General features: G+C 40.4%; 2 protein-coding genes across 7 annotated transcripts in view; one reads left to right on the plus strand and one right to left on the minus strand.

The window, feature by feature from the left end:
• Positions 1-23383, minus strand: part of IQCH (IQ motif containing H) — a 212313-nt gene extending 188930 nt beyond the window's left edge. The window contains 4 exon segments of the mRNA XM_089907078.1: positions 1084-1201; positions 13138-13229; positions 14671-14793; positions 21650-23383. Of these exon segments, the coding sequence (XP_089763204.1) occupies positions 1084-1201; positions 13138-13229; positions 14671-14793; positions 21650-21700 (384 nt within the window). The 5' untranslated portion in view covers positions 21701-23383.
• The window catches only part of AAGAB (alpha and gamma adaptin binding protein), an 89843-nt gene continuing 88122 nt past the window's right edge, over positions 21777-23497 (plus strand). For 3 of the 6 annotated variants that reach the window (XM_022579863.3, XM_089907072.1, XM_089907073.1), the window contains exon 1: positions 21784-22042. In XM_022579863.3, the coding sequence (XP_022435571.1) occupies positions 21970-22042 (73 nt within the window). In that variant the 5' untranslated portion in view covers positions 21784-21969. Of the gene's footprint in view, positions 22043-23497 lie in introns of all 6 variants that reach the window. The other 3 variants (XM_089907074.1, XM_089907075.1, XM_089907077.1) reach the window with 3 other exon arrangements.

Here is a 23497-nt window from a genome sequence, read left to right on the forward strand (position 1 = left end):
CATTTTAAATGTATTCAAATATTTTGTATTTTGCAAAAAAGTCATTTAAATTTTGTTATTCATTTCTCATGCTTCTTTATGTCCTTGTTAATGTCCCTCTTTTGTTTTTTGTTATTTTATCTCTTGTAGCAAAATTGCCTTATGGCCAATTAGTTATGTGGCAAAAATGCTTGTGGTGGAAATGCTTGCAACAAAGATGTCCACAGCAAAGATGCTTCCTACCAAAGTACCTAGAACTAATACAAACAATTGTAAAAAGGGTACCATGTGATGGTGGCACAATTCTGTGAATATACTAAAAACCTCTTAAAAGGGTGAATTTTATGGTATATAAATTGTATCTCAATAAAGCTATTACTTGAAAAAGGGTATCATGGTGGTTAAGAGCACAGCCCTGGATCCCTACATTTCTGGGTTCATGATCCTGGCTCTGACACTAGCTGTGTTCTCTTGGGCAACTTATTTAACATTTCTGCATCTTGGCTTCTTCATCAATAAAATGAAGATAATAATAACATCTCCTTCTAGGATTATTCTGAAGGTTAAACAAGTTAATGTTCCCAAAGCACTGAAAATAGCATCTGGTACCCAGAAGAGGTGAACTGTTACCACTTTGGGGGAGTCAGGGAGGAAACAGGAATCAAATTGAAAGAATAACCAAAAGCCAGAAACCTCTTGGGCTCTATTCCTTGCCGCCTGGAAACTTAACTTCAAAGAAAGCTCTTTTGTCATAGAAATTGACCATGCTGTGAACATATCTGAAACAACAATGGCATGTTTTCTCATTTAGAACACAATTTCCCACCTTTGCTCTTGAAAAAACAAAAATTCTTTTCTAACAGCTTTATGGAGATATAATTCATAAACTTTAATTTCGCCCTTTCAAAGTATATAATTCAATGGTGTTTAGTAGATTCACAGAGCTGTGCAGCCATCACCACTATTTAATTCCAGAATATTTCATCCTCCCCCAAAGACACTTGACAAGCATTAGACATCATTCCCCACTCTCCCCCCCTCCTCCTTCCAGCCTCTGGCAACCACCAATCCACTTTCTGTCTCTATGGATTTCTCTCTTCCTACCTTTACTCTTGGAAAGGCATGTGGAAGTGAACTGTGCTGTCTTGGGGGTTGCCAAAGTTTCCCCTCAGATTCCAGAGGGAAAATAAATGATTTCTGATCAATTACAGCTGGAAGCAACCTAAGTTTAAAAAAAAAAATTAAAGTCAAATTTGCTATCATAAAAGCTTCACAAATTGTAACTTAAAAACAATGCTTCCTAGTTAAATTACATTTTATGGGAAATATTCTATTGGTAATTACAATAAATTTGACCAACTTTAGCATTTTTAGCACTATAAAACTGCAGTTGTTTATTAAGCATAAGAACTTCCTAGCCTGATAATGACCATTATAGCATGAATAAAAAGCTCTATCTCTGGCTGAGTTTATATGATGCACAATTGACAGAATTACTACTCTATAAAATATTTCTCAATTAAAAAAATACAATATGCTGTATTTTGTTAAATAAAATTAAGTCACAATATAGCCAATGTTAAATATATTCAAAATGCTGATCCCTAAGCAGTTCATCCTTATATTTTTCATTTATTTTTTTTATTTTTATTTTTTTTTCATAAATTTATTTATTTTTGGCTGCATTGGGTCTTCGATGCTGCGTGAGGGCTTTCTCTAGTTGGGGCGAGTGGGGGCTACTCTTCCTTGCGGTGTGTGGGCTTCTCATTGCGGTGGCTTCTCTTGTTGCAGAGCGTGGACTCTAGGCATGCGGGCTTCAGTAGTTGTGACACGTGGGCTCAGTAGTTGTGGCTCCTGGGCTCTAGAGCGCAGTCTCAGTAGTTGTGGTGCACGGGCTTAGTTGCTCCATGGCATGTGAGATCTTCCTGGACCAGGGCTCGAACCCATGTTGAACCCATTGGCAGGCAGATTCTTAACCGCTGCACCACCAGGGAAGTCCCCATCATTATACTCTTTAAACTTCTGCTATTTCATATAATTGCAGAGACTTAAGGATCAAAGGTGGTGAAAGGTTTTCCTTGTTAAGCAGTGAGGAGTTCCATGGGATAGCAATGTGCAAACAAAATAAAGTTGTAAGAATGTGTATATGTGTGTAATGTAGGTCTTAATTTTAATTTTAAAGCAGGTTCCAGTTCTTTAAGATGGTCAACATAATTAAGGGCAATTAAACTCAACAACAAATGACTCACTTTCTTGATTCTATTGTGATGCCCACTTTTGTAAAATTACAATTAAAAAGCAATTTATGGACTCTGGTTTCATTCCAATATGTAAAGAGCTTGGAAGTTTCGCTCCAATCCTCAGCAAGAAAGCTGAAGAATCAGAAAAACAACTCTTCTTAGATACATCAAAGAACTGAGATCACAGGGAAAACTGCTGTCTTCAAAACTGGAGAAAGAGGTGGATAAAGCCCAAGAGCAGAAACCTGCTGCTGGAGCCAGTGCTGGGAAGAGCACTTAAATTCTAGTCAACAAATTTCTGGAGGCTCAGTGTGGATTCCCTTGAGAGTTAAAAACTCGGAGGGGCCAAGTCTTAGGATGGCAGATGACCCATACTTCCATGAGTTTTACCTCTAGGAGCCCCACCTTGTTTTCTCTGTGAAGATCAGAGAAAAATCCCCTCCTGCTTCCGGCAGGGAAAGAGGAAGAGAATACTCCAAGTTCTGTTCTTTGTTCTGTTCTCTATAATGAAAGCTAGGTCTCAGGGAAAACTATTTTATCAAAGCCTTATCTGACCTGAGGAAGGGCAATTAGCTAACTCCAGATCCCTCTAGTCTTCCTGTCTCACCTAAGGGGGGGAAATGCTGAGAAAAACTTGTGATGGTAACAGGGACACAGACCCTCCAAAAGAATGAGACCTAATCACAGGATTATTGCACGTTTCCCCCCAACACATACTACATCCACAGAGCCTCTGCATACAGAGGATTACAGGTGAAAGAACTGCAAGTCTCAGATTCTATTTAGGAAGGAGTTTCTAGGGAAACCCAAAAACAATAGGGGGGACAAAAACAAAGATAGCTGGGGAAATTGAAGCCTCAGACATCTACAGTTACAGCAGACAGTAAACATGGCATAACACCTGGCCAGATAAAGGCCTACTTACTTCACACTAAATGCCTACCTACCTCAGTTCCTATTACCTAATACATCATGTCCAGCTTCCAACAAAAAATGACAAGCCATGCTAAAAGGCAAGAAGAAAACAGTCTGAGGAGACAAAGCAAGCATTAGAATCAGATTCAGATATGACAGAGATTTTGGAATTATCAGACCAGGAAATAAAAATAACTATGATTAATATGCTAAAGACACTAATGGGAAAAAGTGGACAATATACAAGAACAGATGGGTAATGTAAGCAGAGAGGTTGAAGCTCCAAAAAGAATCAAAAGGAAATGTTAGAAATAAAAAATATTGTCAGAAATGAAGGATGCCTTTGATGGTCTTATTAACAGACTGGGCATGGCCAAGGAAAGAATCAGTGAGCTTAAAGAAATGTCAGTATAAACTCCAAAAATGAAATGCAAGGAGAAAAAAAATTAACAAAGCAGAACAGAATGTTCAGGAACTGTGGGACAACTATAAACGGTGTAACATACCCATGTTGAGAATATCAGAAAAAGAAGAGAGAAAGGAGCAGAAGAAATATTTGAGTAATAATGGCTAAGAGTTTTCCAAAATTAACGACAGATGCTAAACCATACACCCAGGAAGCTCAGAGAATACTAGGGAGGATAAATACCAAAAAAAACACACCTAGACAAATCATATTCAAACTATGGAAAACCAAGGACAAAGAGAAAATCTTGAAGACTGGGGAAAAAACTTACAGAAGAACAAGGATAAGAATTATATCAAACTTCTCTTCATAAACCACGCAAGCAAGAAGAGAGTGAGGTAAAATATTTGAAGTGTGGAAAGAAAAAACCCGCCAACCTGTAATTCTGTATCCAGCGAAATTATCTTCAAAAGTGAAGAAGAAATAAAGATGTTCTCAAACAAAAGCTAAGAGAATTGGTCACCAGCGACTTGTCTTGCAAGAAATGTTAAGAGAACTTCTTCAGAGGAAATGAAAATAAAATAGGTCAGATATGGGATAGATGAGGCAAGCGGAAAATCCAGGGACCTCACCATCGTGTCCTCCCCTACTCTCCACCTTTCAGAGTCTTCTTAAGTTTGTTTTATATATAACATCCAGGGGTTTTAATTGTATTTATCAGAAGGAATAGGGGAAAGTATTTCTATACCATCTTCCTAGAAGCGAAACTCTCTTAGTGTATTTCTTACAAATCCTTTTACCTCTGTATTTATGTATTTAGAAGTGAATTTGGGGACTTCCCTGGTGGCGTAGTGGTTAAGAATCTGCCTGCCAGTGCAGGGGACACTGTTTTGAGCCCTGGTCCGGGAAGATCCCACATGCCGCGGAACAACTAACAAATCAACCTGCCCTGTGTGCGCCACAACTACTGAGCCTGCGCTCTAGAGCCCGAGAGCCACAACTACTGAGCCCACATGCCACAACTACTGAAGCCCAAGTGCCTAGAGCCCGTGCTCCACAACAAGAGAAGCCACTGCAATGTGAAGCCCATGCACCACAACGAAGAGTAGCCCCTGCTCACCACAACTAGAGAAAAGCCCGTGTGCAGCAACGAAGACCCGATGCAGCCAAAAATAAATAAATTAATTAATTTTTTTTAAAAAGTGAATTTGAATTGAGATACAATTTTGCATCCCCCTTTTTTCCCCTCAACATATGCTGTGAGAATTTTTCCATGTCATGAAAATGTCTTGGACAATATTGGTTTTAATAGCTATATAATACACAGATGTGTTGCAGATTTAATCATTGTTACTGTTAACATTTAAGGTATTTCCAAGTTTATTGCTACTAAATATAACACTGAAATGAACAAACTTATACAGAGATCCATGCGTATCTCTCCTTATATCCTAGGAGAAATTCCTAAGATACAAACTACCAAATTAAAAAATAACAGTTTAAAAAATCTTCTCACATACTTTGAAAAACCTCCTTTAAGAACTTTGTGACAACTTATACCTCCCACCAGTAGTATAAAAGTACACCCATCTTTCGGCCCCCTCATCAGCACTGAGTATTAGGGTGTTTTAAATGACATGTTTTGCTAACTTGTTAAGAAAAACAGTAATATATAATTTAATTCTTGTTTACCAGTGAGATTAAATATTTTTCACCTATTTACTGGTTGTTTGCATTTCTAGCTCTGTGAGTATTCTATTGATGTCCTTTTGTCTATGTCAAGGGTTTTTATTATTATTATCAGCGAGAACACTTTGTATTTAAGAATATTAGCAATTTTTTTATCATGTGTGTTGGAAATGTTTTCCAATTTATTGTTATTTCTAAACTTTATGATGCTTTTAAAAATTTTATTTTTTGTTTCAAAAAATTTCAAACCCATAGAAAAATTGAAAGAATAGTGAGCATCCAAATACCCTTCACCTAGATGACCAAGTGTTAGCAACCTGTGCTTCGTCTCTCTCTGTAACTAGGAGGTAGTCATATTCTGTATAAGTAGGATTTGTGTACTGCTTTGTAACAACCCAGAAGAGATTGGCTCCAAGGGGGCTTCAATAACTGAGTGAAAATGTACCTTCTAATCTATACTCATCATTTAACAGAAACTTCTTCTTTCCTTCTCACTGTTTCTCATGATTATCTGCTTTGTTCTTGTTTTTTTTTTCCCCTCAAAACACTAGCATCACAGAATATAAAATGAAGATTTCTGTGCAGTTCTGATGGTGTTGGTACAGATGGTAGTCACCCTCCTAGTGTCAATAAGCAAAGCGTGGTCATTAAGAACAGTGTGAGCAGATATCTCAAGCAATAAAATCTGTGCAAGCCAGCAATGATAAGAGGAAGAATCACACTTTGACATAGAAGAAGACTCATTGCCAAAGTAGGGATAATACTGAAACCTATTTTGAAAACAATACAAAAGCACTTTGAGCTCTTTGGAGAAAATATACCACTTTTGATAATGTCCTTATCATTGTTTTCTCAATGACTGCTAGGGAAATCTTGCATGTGCTGCATCCATTATCAGCACTTTGTGTATCTATTGGGTTTTGTCTCTGTTAGACAAAACTACCAGATATTTTCATGAGCAATACTTGGGAAAAAGGAAAACCATCCCCTGTGAAAATTAGCCTTCCTGGTTTTCAGGTAGCTATGGTGTAGGAGAGGATACTTGCAGACACTTGACTGGACTTCAATCTGGGCCTCGCTGTTCTGTTTGTTTTTTAATTTTTTTATTGAAATATAGTTGATTTACAGTGTTAATTACTGCTATATAGCTAAGTGATTCAGTTATACATATATATACAGTCTTTTTTTAAAATATCCTTTTCCATTATGGTTTATCATAGGGTATTGAATATAGTTCTCTGTGGTATACAGTAGAACCTCGTTGTTTATCCATTCCATATATAAAAGGTTACATCTGCTAATCCCAACCTCCCACTCCATCCCTCCCCCAACCCCCTTCCCCTTGGCAAACACCAGTCTGTTCTCTATGTCCGTGATTCTGTTTCTGTTTCATAGATATGTTCATTTGTGTCATATTTTAGATTCCACATATGAGTGATGATATATGGTGTTTGTCTTTCTGGCTTACTTAGTAAGGTAATCTCTAGGTCCATTCATCTTGCTGCAAATGGCATTATTTTGTTCTTTTTATGGCTCAGTAGTATTCCATTGTATATATGTACCACATCTTCTTTATCCATTCATCTGTCAGTGGACATTTAGGTTGTTTCTGTGTCTTGGCTATTGTGAATAGTGCTGCTATGAAAATAGGGGTGCATGTATCTTTTTGAATTATAGTTTTGTCCAGATATACGCCCAGAAGTGGGATTGCTGCATCATGTGGTAATTCTGTTTTTAGTTTTCTGAGGAACCTCCATACTGTTTTACACAGTGGCTGCACCAACAGTGTAGGAGTGTACCCTTTTCTCCACATCCTCTCCAGCATTTGTTATTTGTAGAGTTTTTAATGATGGCCATTCTGACTGGTGTGATGTGGTACCTCATTGTAGTTTTGATTTGCATTTCTCTGATAATTAGCGATGTCGAGCATCTTTTCATGTGCCTATTGGCCATCTTTATGTCTTCTTTGGAGAAATGTCTGTTTAGGTCTTCTGCCCATTTTTGGATAGGGTTGTTTGTTTTTTTGTTGTTTAGTTGTATGAGCTATTTGTATATTTTGGAAATTAAGCCCCTGTTGGTCACATCATTTGCAAATATTTTCTGCCATCCTGTAGGTTGTCTTTTCATTTTGTGTATGGTTTTCTTTGCTGTGCGAAAGCTTGTAAGTTTGATTAGGTCCCATTTATTTATTTTTGTTTTTATTTCTATTGCCTTGGGAGACTGACCTAAGAGAACATTGGTATGATTTATGTCAGAGAATGTTTTGCCTATGTTCTCTTCTAGGAGTTTTATGGTGTCATGTCTTATGTTTAAGTCTTTAAGCCATTTTAAGATGAATTTTGTGTATGGTGTGAGGGTGAGCTCTAACTTCATTGATTTACATGCAGCTGTCCAGCTTTCCCAGCACCACTTGCTGAAGAGACTGTCTTTTTCCCAAGAGACTGTCTTGCCTCCTTCGTTGAAGATTAATTGACTGTAGGTGTGTGGGTTTATTTCTGGACCCTCTATTCTGTTCCATTGATCCGTATGTCTGTTTTTGTGCCAATGCCACACTGATATTGATTACTGTAGCTTTGCAGTATTGTCTGAAGTTTGGGAGGGTTATGCCTCCTGCTTTGTTCTTTTTCTTCAGGATTGCTTTGGCGACTCTCGGTCTTTTATGGTTCCATATGAATCTTAGGATTATTTGTTCTATTTCTGTGAAAAATATCGTGGGTAATTTGGTAGGAATCACATTAAATCTGTAGATTGCTTTGGGTAGTATGTGGACCTCACTGTTGATGACCTGTGTGACCTGGAACACTGGTGTGAGCCTCAGTTTGCATAGCTTTAAAAGGAAAGGGTAGGGCTTCCCTGGTGGCGCAGTGGTTGAGAGTCCGCCTGCCGATGCAGGGGACACGGGTTCATGCCCCAGTCCGGGAAGATCCCACATGCCGCGGAGCGGCTGGGCCCGTGAGTCATGGCCGCTGAGCCTGTGCGTCCGGAGCCTGTGCTCCGCAACGGGAGAGGCCACAACAGTGAGAGGCCCGCGTACCGCAAAAAAAAAAAAAAAAAAAACCTACCTCATAGGTTTAAAAGAAGTCCTTTGTAAACTGTCAAGTGTCATGATAATGATGAAATTCATGATAATGAGAATGATGATCATTATTGTTTGTCTTTTCTAAATAATTTTTAAAGGTGGATTCAGGAATAGTACTCATTTTGAGTGGACTCTCCCAATTTCCTGGGCTTCCGTAATAGAATGAAGCCCCATGTATCTGAAAAACATTGAATCTCACTTACTCATAGGAACTGTGCTCTACTGTCAAAGGAGCAACAGGAATTTGTAGTCCTTATTATATGCCAGTCCTCTCAGAAGGAGTTGCTGCCATGGTTGTTTGGCCCTTGACACTCCACCAGACTCACAGTGTAAGCAGACATGGACCAGCCTACCAGCCTTATTGCCAGGTCCCACTCTTGGCTCAATCCTAGTGCAAGAGGCTTACTCTAGCCCTTCATAGCAATGGGGTAGCGGAATTTCCAGGACTAAGCTATTGATCACACAGAGGCAGGCCCTCTATTTGGCCAAAAGAATACTGATTCCAGGGAGTCATGCTTGTCCCAAGGATCCCAAGCACAAATGATCTGCATGAGGATTACCCAGAGTGTTTGTTACAATGCAGATTCCAGGATCCCATCTGGGAGCCAGTGAAAGAGAACTGCAAACCCAAGTTTAAGAACCGTCACTCTAGACCTGTGGTCTCTCAAATAGGGTACCCACGTCTCAGGTGATACATAAGACAAGGCCATTCGTCGTGTGAAGAGAGTGTAAGAACTTCTATTAAGAAATGCATAAAATAAAAAATAAAAATAAGAAATTACTTTGTACTACTATTTAATATTCAGTTCGTCACTGGATCCCTCACGTGGTCATGTCACCTGCGCTTCTGGATACCTCCTGAGCGTGGAAGCTCCAAACCACAAAAGAACGAACAGGCGGGTCAGCATTGTATGTGTTTTTCCAGAGCATTAGAGTGAACTGCAGTTTATTCATGAAGTGGGTTTGTAGATTATATTATTTAGTTTTAATTAAACTAAGCCTGGAAAAACGGACAGGTGTCCTAAAAAAAAATCCTGCGAAAAGCCACACTGTATTTAAGATAATGATGACATGCATTGGGAATTCCCTGGCGATCCAGTGGTCAGGACTCCGAGCTTTCACTGCCAGAGGGCGTGGGTTCAATCCCTGGTCGGGGAACTAAGACCCCACAAGCCATGCAGCAAAAAAACAAAAACAAAACAAAACAAAATGATAACAAGCATTGGTGAAAAACAAGAAAATGGCAGAACTTACACTTTTACTTCTAGCTTTTCTTCAGCCATATTAAAATGTAAAAATGATGATCAACCAATCAAACTTATGAAGAGTCAGCCTCCCCAAGCCCCGCAAACTTAAAAATTATCCAGAAGACTAACTAAGATATGGGCTTACATCCAACCAGCATCAATGCTGAATCTCAGTTAAGTGTAGAGTATTTTTGGGATATTAGCCACAACCAGTATAAAGCTGTCATGATTAACAAGATTAAGAAACCAAAACATTATAATTAATAACCTGTTTACAAGAGAAAGAAGTTTTGTGCTGTTAATAAAGTAAAAGAAATTTTTTAACTGTTTAGTTCATCTTTATCTCATTATTGAAACATTTCTATGTTGCTGTTAGTTGATAATTCACTCTCTGTGATAATAAGTATATAATTTACAAATAAGCAAGCACATTTTATGGGTTCACACCCAAATTCTTTGACTGATAGCCTTGTGGGATCCAAGGCCAGGTCCAGTTTCTGTCCCAACTTGAAACTTTTATGAAACTAAGTCTCCCCCTTTGGCCTCCTGATCAGTTGTGAGCAACCGGTTTCTCAGTGAGTCATTCCATCAGTCATGAAAAAACTCCTTGTTTACTTGGGTATCCTAAGGACTTTGTCATGGAACCTCAGAAGAAAAATGCGATGAATTGGTCAGTCCTGCTCCTCCCAGTCATGTGAACCTGAAGAAATTCGGGGTTCTGCAACCTGCTTTGCATATAATCTCCTGGGAGGCCACAGCAGACTCTGAAGCAAAGTCTATTCATGACAGTCTCTGGACAGTGCCCCGCCCCAAGTGCAGAGCCAGGTGTGACTATCTACCTGGGAATATGACAGTCACAGACAACCGGCCCTGAGCTCCTGGGTCTCATGTTTTCCATTTCCATCTGCTGCTTCTCCTCTTCTGCCCTGAGCCATGCCCTATGACTCACACTTCCACTCCTAGGGCCTGCCTTGGGTCTGCTTACTTTGAAAACCCAGTTTGGACTCTTCTCCAGTTTTGACCTTGGCTCCCCTCATTTCATCTTCAAATTTTGTGCCACTTTAGCATCCCAAATCCACAGCTATGACTGAGTTGCTCCCCCAGGCTCGTAGGGCTCCTACAAACTTGCCAGGCTCCCATCTCCCTGGTAAGAGGGCTGGTGACTGTATTATTGTATTGAACAGGAAAGAAAGGATCCAAGGACCACTCCTGGGAGCCAGCTGAATGCCCCCACTAACACCTTCCTTTACTCTTCCAGACCCTAAAAGGGGCAAGGGTACACCTTGGCCAGGGAGAAGAACTGTACAAGCAAAGGTCTCTGGCCAGAATCTTTCTGTTTGGTTCTCTGCTACCTAGTTTGCTCTTTTCAGTTATCATAGCTTGCAGATCTACAGCCCAGACTCTGTTCTTTGTCAAGATGAGAGGACGAAGAGAAAGCTGGAGACAGGACAGGAGAACTTTCATTAGAGTTGGTGACAGACATCTCTTCTCCTGTGTACTTTCCCCACCCCCTCCATTCTGGAGCTTTCTTACTGCTGTTTGTACCTTCCATCCTTTGGCTACGCACTCCCCACCTACTACAGATCTCCTGGCTGCCATCTGAATAGGCCTCCCACTTTGCCCTGTGTGGCTCTCTTGATTTAGAGCTGAGTCAATATAAGTTGGTAGAGTAACCTCCAATATTTTCTTCTCCAAGAATCCCTTTTATGATTTTCCCTACAGATGGTTTATTTCAAAAGACGATGTATATTAACCTATTTGCAGGTCATATTGTTATTCCCAAATTTAAAAATGTAAGATGTAAATGACTAAAAACTAGACAGACTAGGGAAGGTTTGCCTCTGCCAAGGGATGATGGATGCCTGTGGTACTACCTTCATGTGGGAGAAAGGGAGACAGGCAGAGTGTACACCCAAGCCTCTGCACCCCACTCCTGAGGCTTGGCTTGTGGCTGTGTCTCTAGATTTCCATGTTTCCATGTGTGCTCTCTGAAACTTGACCTCACTCTCTGATATGATTCACTTATGCTTGGTATACATGTATGATGCAAATAGGGCCACAGGGGTTTTAAGCTGAGTACAAAACCTTAATCTATATACACTCAAATTCAGGAAGCCTGGATGTAAGAAGGTCCAAAGTAAGCAAAGGTCATTTCTCTTTTTTATTTTTATTTTTTTTAGTTGGAGTATAGTTGATTTACAATGTTGTGTTAGTTTCTGCTGTACAGCAAAGTGAATCAGTTATACATACATCCACTCTTTTTTAGATTCTTTTCCCATAAAGGTCATTACAGAGTATTGAGTAGATCTCCCTGTGCTATACAGTAGGTCCTTATTAGTTATCTATTTTATATATAGTAGTGTGTGGAAAGGTCATTTCTCTTTAACCCAATTCTAATTTTAATAAATCATCGCTTAGGATGTATTATAGAATGAATATTTCAAGCAAGTTTTATTATTTTTGTTTTGTTTACCCTGGATACCAAAATCATCTTTACAGTAAAGCACGTATGACAGGCTAAAAACTGTAAAGAAAGTCCCACATAACCTGAATAGCATAAAAATTGATTTGTTTGAAAGTATTTCCTTTAGGAGTTGAATTTTGGATATGCTTTACTAAAAATAAATATATATATATATAACACCAAAACTAGGACCCTGAAACAATTGTCATGGTGTCAAGCACTAGAATGCAGTACAAGTAATGGAGAATAAATTTTATTGAAGTCCAAATTCTGCCATTAACTTCTTTTTTTAAAATTAATTTTTATTGGAGTATGGTTGCTTTACAGTGTTGTGTTAGCCTCAGCCTCCACTGCACAACAAAATGAATCAGCCATACACATACACATATCCCCTCCCTTTTGGACTTCCTTCCCATTTAGGTTACCACAGTGCACTAGGTGAGTTCCCTGTGGTATACAACATGTTCCCATCCATTGTCCATTTTATACATAGTATCAGTAATGTATATGTGTCAATCCCAGTCTCCCAATTCCTCCCACCCCACCCCTTTCCCCCTTGGTATCCATATATTTGTTCTCTACGTCTGTGTCTCTATTTCTGCTTTGCAACTGAGATCTTCTATACCGTTTTTCTAGATTCCACATATATGCATTATTATATGATATTTGTTTTTCTGTTTCTGACTTACTTCACTCTGTATGACACTCTCCAGGTCCATCCACGTCTCTACAAATGACCCAATTTCATTCCTTTTTATGACTGAGTAATATTCCATTGTATATGTGTACCACATCTTCTTTATCCATTCGTCTGTCGATGGACGTTTAGGTTGCTTCCATGTCCTGGCTATTGTAATGGTGCTGCTATGAACATTGGGGTGCATGTGGTTTTTTTGAATTATGGTTTTCTCTGGGTATATGCCCAGTAGTGGGATTGCTGGGTCATATGGTAGTTCTATTTTGTCATTAACTTCTTATGCAAAACTTCTACTGAAATTAGTAGAATGGATATGAACAAAGCCAAGGAGTTTTGTCTTTACAGTCATCTCACCTGTGTGAGAAAAGTTTTTTTTTTTAATCGTACTTATTTTGGACCCTAAAATGGCTATTTTACTTACCATTTGGAAGCGCGAGAAGAATATAAGATATCATCAATAGGAGTTGTTAAAACACGTTGGTGTACAACATTTAAATACTTCTCGATGTGACTCTGTTACGGAAAAGTTAAAGTTTAGGCCATTAGAGTGGACTTGAGATCCTCAGCTAATTTACTCCATTTCATTAGGTTAACTCTTGGAATGGTGTAATTAAGCCAAAAGGCACAACATGCTATGTGTTTATTTCAAGGCTAAGGTATCATTAGGCAACTCAAGGCCAAATTACTTCATCCCAAAAAGTAGCATAAACAATTGAGACTCAAAGCTTAAGTGACCTGTAGCATTCTTCACAAATGAACCTACACAATAGTCAGTTTGCTACCTAGCTGGGGAAACTTGCGAGGCAACCCTGACATTAAGTAATGTCTTTCCCTTATGGGGACTTCAGGCAAGCATCAGAGGAAAGAGTTTGGCCTCTAGGTAACAGATTATTTTAAATGGCCAACCCAAAGACTCCAGCTGGGTCCAGCCCTCTCACCATCACGTAATATAGGACAATGGCATGCTAGTCTGATGAGGCAACAAAATATACCACATCTCTCAGCCTCAGGAGCTGAGCTGGGATGCTAATAACATGGTAGAGTGAAAGTCAGAAGCAAGAGCAGAGACACTGATCATCAGAGGTCTGGAAGATGGGGATGGCCTTTATTTGGACCCATGTGCTAATAGATCCTTGTTTTATATATGAATGTTATCCTGGTCTGAAGATTGGATTCTCCCATGCTCTTATATTCGTCTAATAATGATGAAGTCCCTATCTACTTTATTTCTCTGTTCCAAAATTGGTGTATTTCTTTTCTATTTCCATTGTTACATACTAGGTTACAATATTACAAAAATAACTAACCTCAAAATACTTAAGCTATTAGGGAAAAGTAAACTATTCTTTAGAATCCTGGTGAATTTGATAGAAACTCTCTGCAAGGTATTGGTATGAAGCCTTTTTTTTGTCAGGCATATTGTTGGACTGAGTAGTTATTTTTAAAACTCTAAATGATTTTTATCAAACCACATTTTAGGGGTTATCACTGCATAATCATATATTATCAATGCCTGACATTCTTGTGGCACGTAAATCAATCAATCAGTTAATAATCATCCTTTTAAAACAGGAACAGCAGGGGCTTCCCTGGTGGCGCAGTGGTTGAGAGCCCGTCTGCCGATGCAGGGGACACGGGTTCATGCCCCGGTCCGGGAAGATCCCACATGCCGCGGAGCAGCTGGGCCCGTGAGCCATGGCCGCTGAACCTGTGCATCCGGAGCCTGTGCTCCGCAACCGGAGAGGCCACAGCAGTGAGAGGCCCGCGTACCGCAAAAAATAAATAAATTAATAAATAAAAAATAAAAAAGGAACAGCATGGGAAAGGTGATGACCAACTGAGGCCCACCTCTGTTACAGAATTACATGGGACCTGTGAGAAGCACAGTTCTTTTCTTCTTGAGGAATCCTTGTCTCCTTCTGGAATTTTATTTAATATCTAAAACACTACTTACTTTTAACCCCATTTCAGTCCTTTTGATTGCTGTTTCAAGATTCTGAATGTCAAGAGTTTCGCCTTTTTCCTCAAGTGGGAATTTTGTTAATTTCTCCTTTAATTGATAAAGTTCTTCATGGACCTGGAGGTAGAAGAATATAAAATATAAAAGAATACAGGGCTTCCCTGGTGGCGCAGTGGTTAAGAACCCGCCTGCCAATGCAGGGGACACGGGTTCGAGCCCTGGTCCGGGAAGATCCCACATGCTGCGGAGCAACTAAGCCCGTGCACCACAACTACTGAGCCTGCGCTCTAGAGCCCACGAGCCACAACTACTGAGCCCGCGTGTCACAACTACTAAACCCCGCGCGCCTAGAGCCCGCGCTCCGCAACAAGAGAAGGCACAGCAATGAGTAGCCCGTGCACTGCAACTAGGAGTGGCCCTTACTCGCCACAACTGGAGAAAGCCCGTGCACAGCAATGAAGACCCAACACAGCCAAAACTAAAGTAAATAAAATAAATTTAAAGAGAAAAGAATACATACATAGTCCACCTAAAACAGTTATTTATCTTAAAGGTTTGCAATTTGCTTGAATTGCTAGAGACAATAAAGTTGATTTTAAAGATGGTGATCATTGAAAAGGACTGTCCTTATGGTTCTGAGACGTGCTTCATTAGACGGCTCCAGTCACTGTCTTTCAGATTTTGGAAAACTAAGCTTTCATACAATTTTCTATTTGTCCTTCCCCCATTAGAAACAGATCCAAGATAAAACTCCAACTCAAATGGCTTCTGCTTTCTCAGTTGGTAAAGCAGTTGTGTCAGATACAATAAGAAGTTTGTGCCAAACTCTGATTTCTACTAATTGGTTGAGAGGTAAGAAGACAGAACACTTCCGGCAAAGAGAGGTTCTAGTGAAAGCAGTGCCTTTCAAAAGAGAATTATAAATATGTGGACAGGGCCTGCTGGTTTTCCATTCTAGCTGGATCTTCCCCACTTACTGCTCTGAAGAAGCAGTTCTGTAGATGTGGCCTTAATTTTGTTTTATGTAGTCAGAAATGAAAACAATCCTTGAAGAAAAAGCAACATAATGTCATTACTTTAACATTTTCCTTCAATTTGTATTTTCCTTAGAAATGATGAACATCTCTCCAAAGTCAAGCACCCTCAGAATAAAATAGGCATTATGAAATTAGCACAAGATTCTCTGCATTCATATTAGAAACCAAACTTCCACAGATAAATACAGATGGCACCAATTATTGTATGGGCTGCTGCCACAAGAGAAACATTTTGTTATGCAAATTTATGAACCCAACACCTGTTTCAGCGATAGTCACACCAATATAATCTGCAGATTGGGTTGCTAAAGGCATTTTGAAACAGTTACCTTTTCTCTGTTAGTATTACTGGACCTACACGTTGATCCAGCCTGTGTTATCGATTACGCTCAAGTATTCCCAAGGAGTCAAGTATTCAAGAGATCAAAAGATTTGCATCTTTTCACTGATGGGCATCAAAGTCTGGCAGACACATCTGGTCATTTGTACTCTGCACAAATTATCATGTAGAGCCTTCAGGGCTCACAGATTGAAATTTGAACACACCTACTGTTTGCTGGTACACACTAAGGATGAAGATGTACTTCTTTCGACTGTTTTGTCCAAATTAGTGCTGCAAGCTGATTTATTATCTATTGTCTAAAGACATTGGGAAGTACAAAAAAGCAGTTCAAGGGCAAGCCCACTTCCAGGCCCACATTTTTTGTTGTTCGACTTTTGAATGCACTGAATTTCCTTCTTGTAGCTCTAGTATTTGTAATACTTGTAGCTTCATGTATCATTCTGTAATTATGCCTGTCAACTGCTGGAGGGAGTGAAAACCACACTGGATTATTTATCAGGGAACCGAAGGTCTGATTTCTTCATTGCTTTGTATGGACAATTATATGTCTTCATAGAGTTGTGAGATAATATGTAATAGGTCTGGTACATAGTAATAACTTGGTAAAAGGCAAATGAACATAATTCCTTGTTCTATTACTGTTCACACAATGTCCATGCACACCATCCACATTTTCTCTAGTGTTCTTACCAAGAAAAAAAAAAAAAGAATTACTCTACTTGTATAATGAAAACGAGACAATGGGTGTGAAAATGAATGAATATAGGCTTTGGAACCAGACAGATATGAACTAGAATTCTATTTCCTCCTTTACTAAACTGAGATGGGCAAATTTACTTAGCTTTTTAGAGCCTTAGTGTTCTTACCTGTAAAATGGGGATAGATAGCTACTTTTCAGAATAGTGGCAAGAATGAAATGAGTTAAAGTACATAAAGTGCTTTGTATAAGGCCAGCCACATAGGAGGGCACTGAACCAATGTTAATTCTCTTCTCTTGAATGGTAAAACCTAGTGAAACGCCTTGCATATAACTGGCACTTAGTAAATGTTCATTGATTTGAATTGTCCTTTCTTTCTCAAGAGCTTTTTACTTTCCTTGCCAGATATTTCTTCTCCCCTCTTAGTAACCGCACATCTGTTTGTATAATTGCAATAGAGACAAGTACTGTAGGAAATGTTTCACCAGACCTGGGTAGAAAAAGAGATTAAGTTCTAAATCTCCATTCTTCAAATAGATCCAATGTACCATACTGAAATTTTACGTGTCACCCATCATCTCTGTGATCATCAAATGCATTGCTTTCCATACTTTTCCCACTTGGAGGAAGATTATTATTTTGACAGTCTGGGGACAGGGCTACTTAATAAGAAGCCCTTGAAAGATTCAATGCAGACAAAAGTTGCTCTAGAATTTAAAAGAGCCAGGCAACCAGACTCCGTTTTGTCAAAAGCAGCCTCATGACTCCATGTTATTCATCTCTGCTAAAGATAAGAGTTTGGCTGAGTCATTCTCATTGCTTCCCCATTCATTTTTATGTTGTACGCTCCTGGCAAACCAGACAGAGGGTTTGATAAGAGAGACAGTGATAGTATCAACCTGTCAATCAGCTCAGATATTTCCAAGGTTGGTGTTAACATACAACTGTTGGGTTTTTGAAATATGATTTCCAAAACTAATTAAAAAGCTAATTTGATTGCAAGACTTGGTAATCCTGGTTGCACAAACATATGTTTAATAGTTGGGTCAAACAAGTGTTTATAAACCTATAAAGACACCACAATATTATTAATAAAGTATAAACACAAAGCTTCTAATACTTAATAATAAAAGAAACCATCTAGGAAACCTCCCAGAATCACCACCACACTTCTTAAAGATTGTTTCACAAATGTGCCATAACCTGTTTAAGGACCAGCACACACCAGATTTCTTACTTTGGGTGAATTACTTTACTTTTTGTATCTTAGTTTCTTCTTCTGTAAAGTACAGCTAAAAATAAAACCTGCCTACTACAGTAGTTGTTAGGAGATTATCTAAGCCCTCAGCACAGGGTCTGGCTCTCAATAAATACTGGCTACTATATTAATTATAATGCTTCTTATTACTATAGTAAAACCTCAGTATTCTGATCAGTTGAGGAAAGAGCCCGAAAAAATTGTAAAAGGTCTGAATTATACACTTGAAGGTGAAAGAAATTAAGTAGCTAACAAAATGCTGCCCAGTAGAGCTCTATGTGGGCATGGTACTCATAGTTCCTGAACCAAAAATGAAAACATAGGCTTTGATATATGATCTGATTGGGACAGAATATTCACAATCAGAACTTCTTACATAGAAAATGAAAGAAGATTGCTTGAATTTTCTATGTATATGAGTACCCACAATGCTCATCTTTGATCAGTTTCCCTTCCATAACATGAAAGAATAATAGTACTTATCGGATAGACTTGTTGTTAAGGGTTAGATGAGTTAAATATATACAGCACTTAGAACCATGCATGATACCCGATAACTACTATGCTCTTGTGATTTTTCTTCAAAATCATGCAACAGTTTATATTTTACAGTACGATCTAAAGTAGTAGCTCTCATACTTGAGGGTGCGTCAGAGTTATCCGAAAGGCTTGTAAAAACGGATTGCTGGGCCCCACCCTCAGAAATTCTGACTTATTAGGTCTGGAGTGGGGTCTGAGAATTTGCATTTCTCACAAGTTCCCAGCTGTTTCTAATGATGCTGGTCCTAGGACTACACTTTGAGAATCATGGGTTTGAAGAGTTGCTTAATGTATCTCACTGAGACATAGACCTAATATACTATACTAGGGTGAAGCAAGTGGAGATCTGAATGAAGTACCTCTGCTAACAGTAAGGAAGTCCACTTTACAGTAAAGACCGATTATGTAGTTTTGGGGAAATTGGGTCAATTTTGAATCAGCGGTAGTTCTAATCTAAGCCATGTGTCCTACAGAAGAGAAAACTGAGGCCCAGAGAGATGAAGGGACTAGCCCAAAGTTACCCACCTGGCAATGTCATTGCCAGGGTCAGACCTCAGGATTCTGACTCCCAACCAAGTATCCTTTGCCCTGGATGTACTGCTCTTTGGTAGCCTGTTGGGAGGAAATAAATCACAGCCTCAGGTAGAAATGGAACCCATGTTGGCATGTCTGAGAGTGCTGCCATATGCCCACAAATACTCAGAATGCAGTGAAAAAGTAAGGAAGGTCTTCCACGTTTCCTTATTATACGTGTTCTACATTGTACCAGGAAGAATTTTACATTGTATCTAGAGATCAGCCTCAGTAATCAGTTTAACTGTAGCCTCTCTTTCTCTGCATAGCCCTCCACTTAGTGTATATGAAGTAACCCTTTTAAGCAAGTGGGGGGTTGATCAACATGGACATGACTCTCTTAGCTCTTCCCAAAGAGAGGTCTGGCTTTTGCCCTTGGATACTGGGAGGTGATGATCTCTAGGCCCCTGAAGTGTCCTGCTTGACAGGAATGTCTTTATGATGGGGGCTTTGAGCTATGCTGTATCAGTTCCAATCTTTAGAGGAATTAGACTGAAATCATTAGTCTACTCTCTGGGAAGGGCTGAAGACTAAAAGTCAGCCAAATGGGCAGTTTGATTGAGCTCCAATAAAAACTCTGGACAGTAAAGTCTTGGGAAAGCTTCTCTAGTTGGCAATAATCTGTATATACGGTCACATATCATGGCTGGAAGGAGGTAATGCCCTCCATGATTCCATGGGGAGAAAATGGCTGGACCATTTTCCATTTGGACCCCTCTTGGACTGTGCCCTAAGCATCTCTTCCCACGGCTGATTTTAATTTGTATCCTTTTGCTATAAAAACACTGTAATTGTAAGCATAGTGCTTTCCTGAGTTTTGTGAGTTGCTCTAGCAAATTAGCCACTGTGTGGTGGCTAGGGCTTCCTAGCTGGTCTAGGAATAGCTGGTCTGAAGTGAGGATGGTTCTAGGGACCCATGAACTTGTGCCTTGTGTCTAAGTGAGGACAGTCTTGTGGAGACTGTTCCCTGAGACTTGGCAGTTTGGCTAAACTCATTCTAGGGTGGTGGTGAAAGCAAGGATAATAAAAGGTGAGGTTGGAAGATTTGGGTATGATTTATATTGGGGAAGTCTATGAAATTGGTGAGTTTAGGGGTTTGTATTTTGGAAAAGGTGAACTTAAAGAAGTCTCCCAGATGGGAGGTAAGAGACCAAATCATGGCAGGAAGAAGAATTAGACCCTTTAGATCTGAGTAGAGTCCTGATAGAGTGACCTTAGGCAAATTACTTCAAGCCTTAGTCAAGTAGAGGTAAATATAAGAGTTAAAAGTGATGATATATGTGGAAATGTTTTAAAACTATCATATGTAAATGTGAAAAAACAAAGTACTTTTAACATTCTGGAAAAATCTGAGTGTAACTGTCATAAACTGAGTTATATGGGAGAAGTTATACTTTCTTGATATTTCCCCCCTCAGATTAGAAAAAGTTACTTCCCTGTGTTTTTTAGTTTGTCACATTTCCACATTCAAAAACTTTAACTTGATTAGCAATCTTTTATCTTTAATACGTTTCCCTATCTGTATGTTCCCAAGCAAGGTAGTTCTATTTTATTTATTATTTTTTATTGAGATATAATTGACATATAACATTAGTTTCACATATACAACATAATGATTTGATATTTGTACATATTGCTAAATGATCACCACAGTAAGTCTAGTTAACATCCATCATCACACATGTCAATAGTTACAATTTTTTTTCTTGTGATGAGAACTTTTAAGATTTACTCTTAGCAACTTTCAAATACACAGTAGAGCATTATTAACTATAATTCCCATGGTGTACATTTCATCCCCAGAACTCATTTATTTGCAAGGGACTTCTAGATCCAAAAAAACTGGGGTGATTAAGAAAAGCAGTTCACATATTTCAACTTCTCCCCAGATTTATCACCTCTCCAATGTGTCTGATTCGTATCTCCTCCACTTCCCTACATCATGGGATCAAAATTTTCAGAACATAACACTTAAAAATGGTGCCTAGGGGCTTCCCTGGTGGCGCAGTGGTTGAGAGTCCGCCTGCCGATGCAGGGGACACGGGTTCGTGCCCCGGTCTGGGAGGATCCCACATGCTGCAGAGCGGCTGGGCCCGTGAGCCATGGCCGCTGAGCCTGCGCGTCCGGAGCCTGTGTTCCGCAATGGGAGAGGCCACAGCAGTGAGAGGCCCGTGTACCGCATAAAAAAAAAAAAAGGTGCCTCACTGTAAGATGCATTTTTCCAAAGTAAAGATCCCGGTGGTGTGTATGGCCCTGGAGTTTTACCAGAGGCAAAATGGTTGTGCTTCGAGAGCTCAACCTCCAGGCTCAGGCTCCGGAGGTGTGTGAGCTTGGCGGGAGAGGTCTGGGTTGGCATATCTGGGAGTTCTCTAAGCGGTGCTGCCCCTCGTGTGTTGGAGGCAGTGTGGGAGCGGCGCACCAAGAGGGTGGGCGTGAGTGGATGGGCGGGCGTGAGTGGATGGGCGCTGCTGGGCCTCGCTCGAGGGGTCTTAGCTGGGAAGGGACGGTGAGGCCCATTTCCCACCTGGATTAATATGGATCCGATGGGGTCGTAATTTTCCGTCTCCTGCGCCATGCCTACAGCCGGGCGGGGCTACCTCCCGGAGGAGGCGAGGTCTCCAGGCGCCGGAACCTGCTGCGGAGGGAGCTCGTCCCCATGGCAACGCCACGCGCAGCCCGGCCTGGTCCACGCCGGGAGCGGAAGAGGGGCTGGAGGAGGAGGCAGGGCCGGCCGTGCCTTCTGAGAATGCGCCTTCATTTGCGTGTCTCCCCCGCGCGCCGGCGGTCGTGGTATCGCCCAAGGCGGAAGGGGCTCTTGGACAGAGCCTGTTCGCTGGCGCAGAGATGGCTGCGGGCGTCCCCTGTGCGCTAGTCACCAGCTGCTCATCCACCTTTTCCGCAGACCGGCTAGTCCAGCGTGAGTAGTGAGGCACCTGGGCCGATTTCCAAGCCCCGCGCCAAGCCTCGGCTGGCGACAGTCCCAGCACCGCGGCCTCCCTCGGGGCCTCTGTCGCCGCCGCGGGCCCTGGCCTCTTGCTCCCCTTGGTGGTGGCCCCGAGACTCTTCTGGTGCCCTTCAGACGTGGTCGAGGTTCCCAGTCCGCCAGGTGTCCACCATTAGCTCCTGCACTCGTTGTTTCTCTGCTTGCCCGGCCCACCATGTCGTTTCTTCCAGCTTTTTCTGTAAAGTAGGACCCCAGCCCAGGGGTTGTTGTGGGCAACCTTTGAGGTGAACCGGAAAGGCGCTCTGGGAATGGTACCGAGGAACGCGAGTGTCAGGTGCAGGAATCGTGACTTATGTTGCCATCGCTGCTCCTGAAGTAGAGAGTGTTTCCTCTGGCTACCCCTTGATGTGTATTTTAAGACTTGTTCGACTTGCCCCCTGCACTCTGCAGTTATTCAGTGCCTTGCCTTCCTCCTGAGGCTAGGCCCTCCGCCAACATTAGTTTTTGGTTATTACTGGGCCTAGTCCTTTTGCCTCTGGACCTTCATAGTGGTTGTCAAACTAAGTCACTCTTGAAAGAACCGTAGGCGAGGAGGGGAGACCAGTGTAGTAGAGAAACCATAGGGCTGGGGGAATAGGCTCAACTCTTCCACTAACTCACTCCGCAAAGTTGATTATAACTCAAGACTCCTGTTTTAAATGTGTGGCTTCGAATAAGAACAGTGGCTCTCAGCTGTAACCTATGCCCTTCAGTGTTCTTTGTAAAGTGGTGATAATTTTCACAGGATTTTGTGCTTAACCCAGAGTAATCTTTCGGTAAATGGTAGATATTATTATTAAAGCACATTCTCTCTCTAGCCCTCAGTTTCCTGATCCTGAAAATGGGGCATATGAATCTATCTCACAGGATTCTTTGAAGGACCGGTGATGTGACATTTTGAAAGCATTTTGTAAAGTGTAAAGCATCATATAAACTAACTTCTTCCTGTAGTACCTGTCAAATGACGTCACTGCAGCACAAGTGTTCTGTAACTTAGTTATCATTTGTGATCACATAAAAAGTTCCTTAATTATAACACTAAGTGGTAACTAACTGCTCTAATTATGCCATCGCGTTGTCTCTCATCAGTGCTCCTTCCCATTTTTTCCTTTCTTTTCTTTTTGAAAATTGTTTTATTCTAAAAGTAGTGCATAGTCCATTAAGTAAGATTTAGCACATGTAGAAAAGAAAATGTCAGCCAGGGTCTCATCACCCAAACACAAATACTGTCTTAACATTTCTGTGCATTTCCTTACAGTTTTGTTCCCAATGCACAGGTTTTAAAAAATTGATAATTACGTTTCATATATAATTTTTATATTTTATATATAACATGTAATATTTTTAACATATTATATATAAAAATTCAAAATATTGTATCTGAAATAT

The sequence above is a fragment of the Delphinapterus leucas genome, chromosome 2, assembly GCF_059928025.1.
Source record: "Delphinapterus leucas isolate spDelLeu-1000000601 "Yukka" chromosome 2, BTC_Dleu_Yukka2, whole genome shotgun sequence".
Classification (NCBI taxonomy): Eukaryota; Metazoa; Chordata; class Mammalia; order Artiodactyla; family Monodontidae; genus Delphinapterus; species Delphinapterus leucas.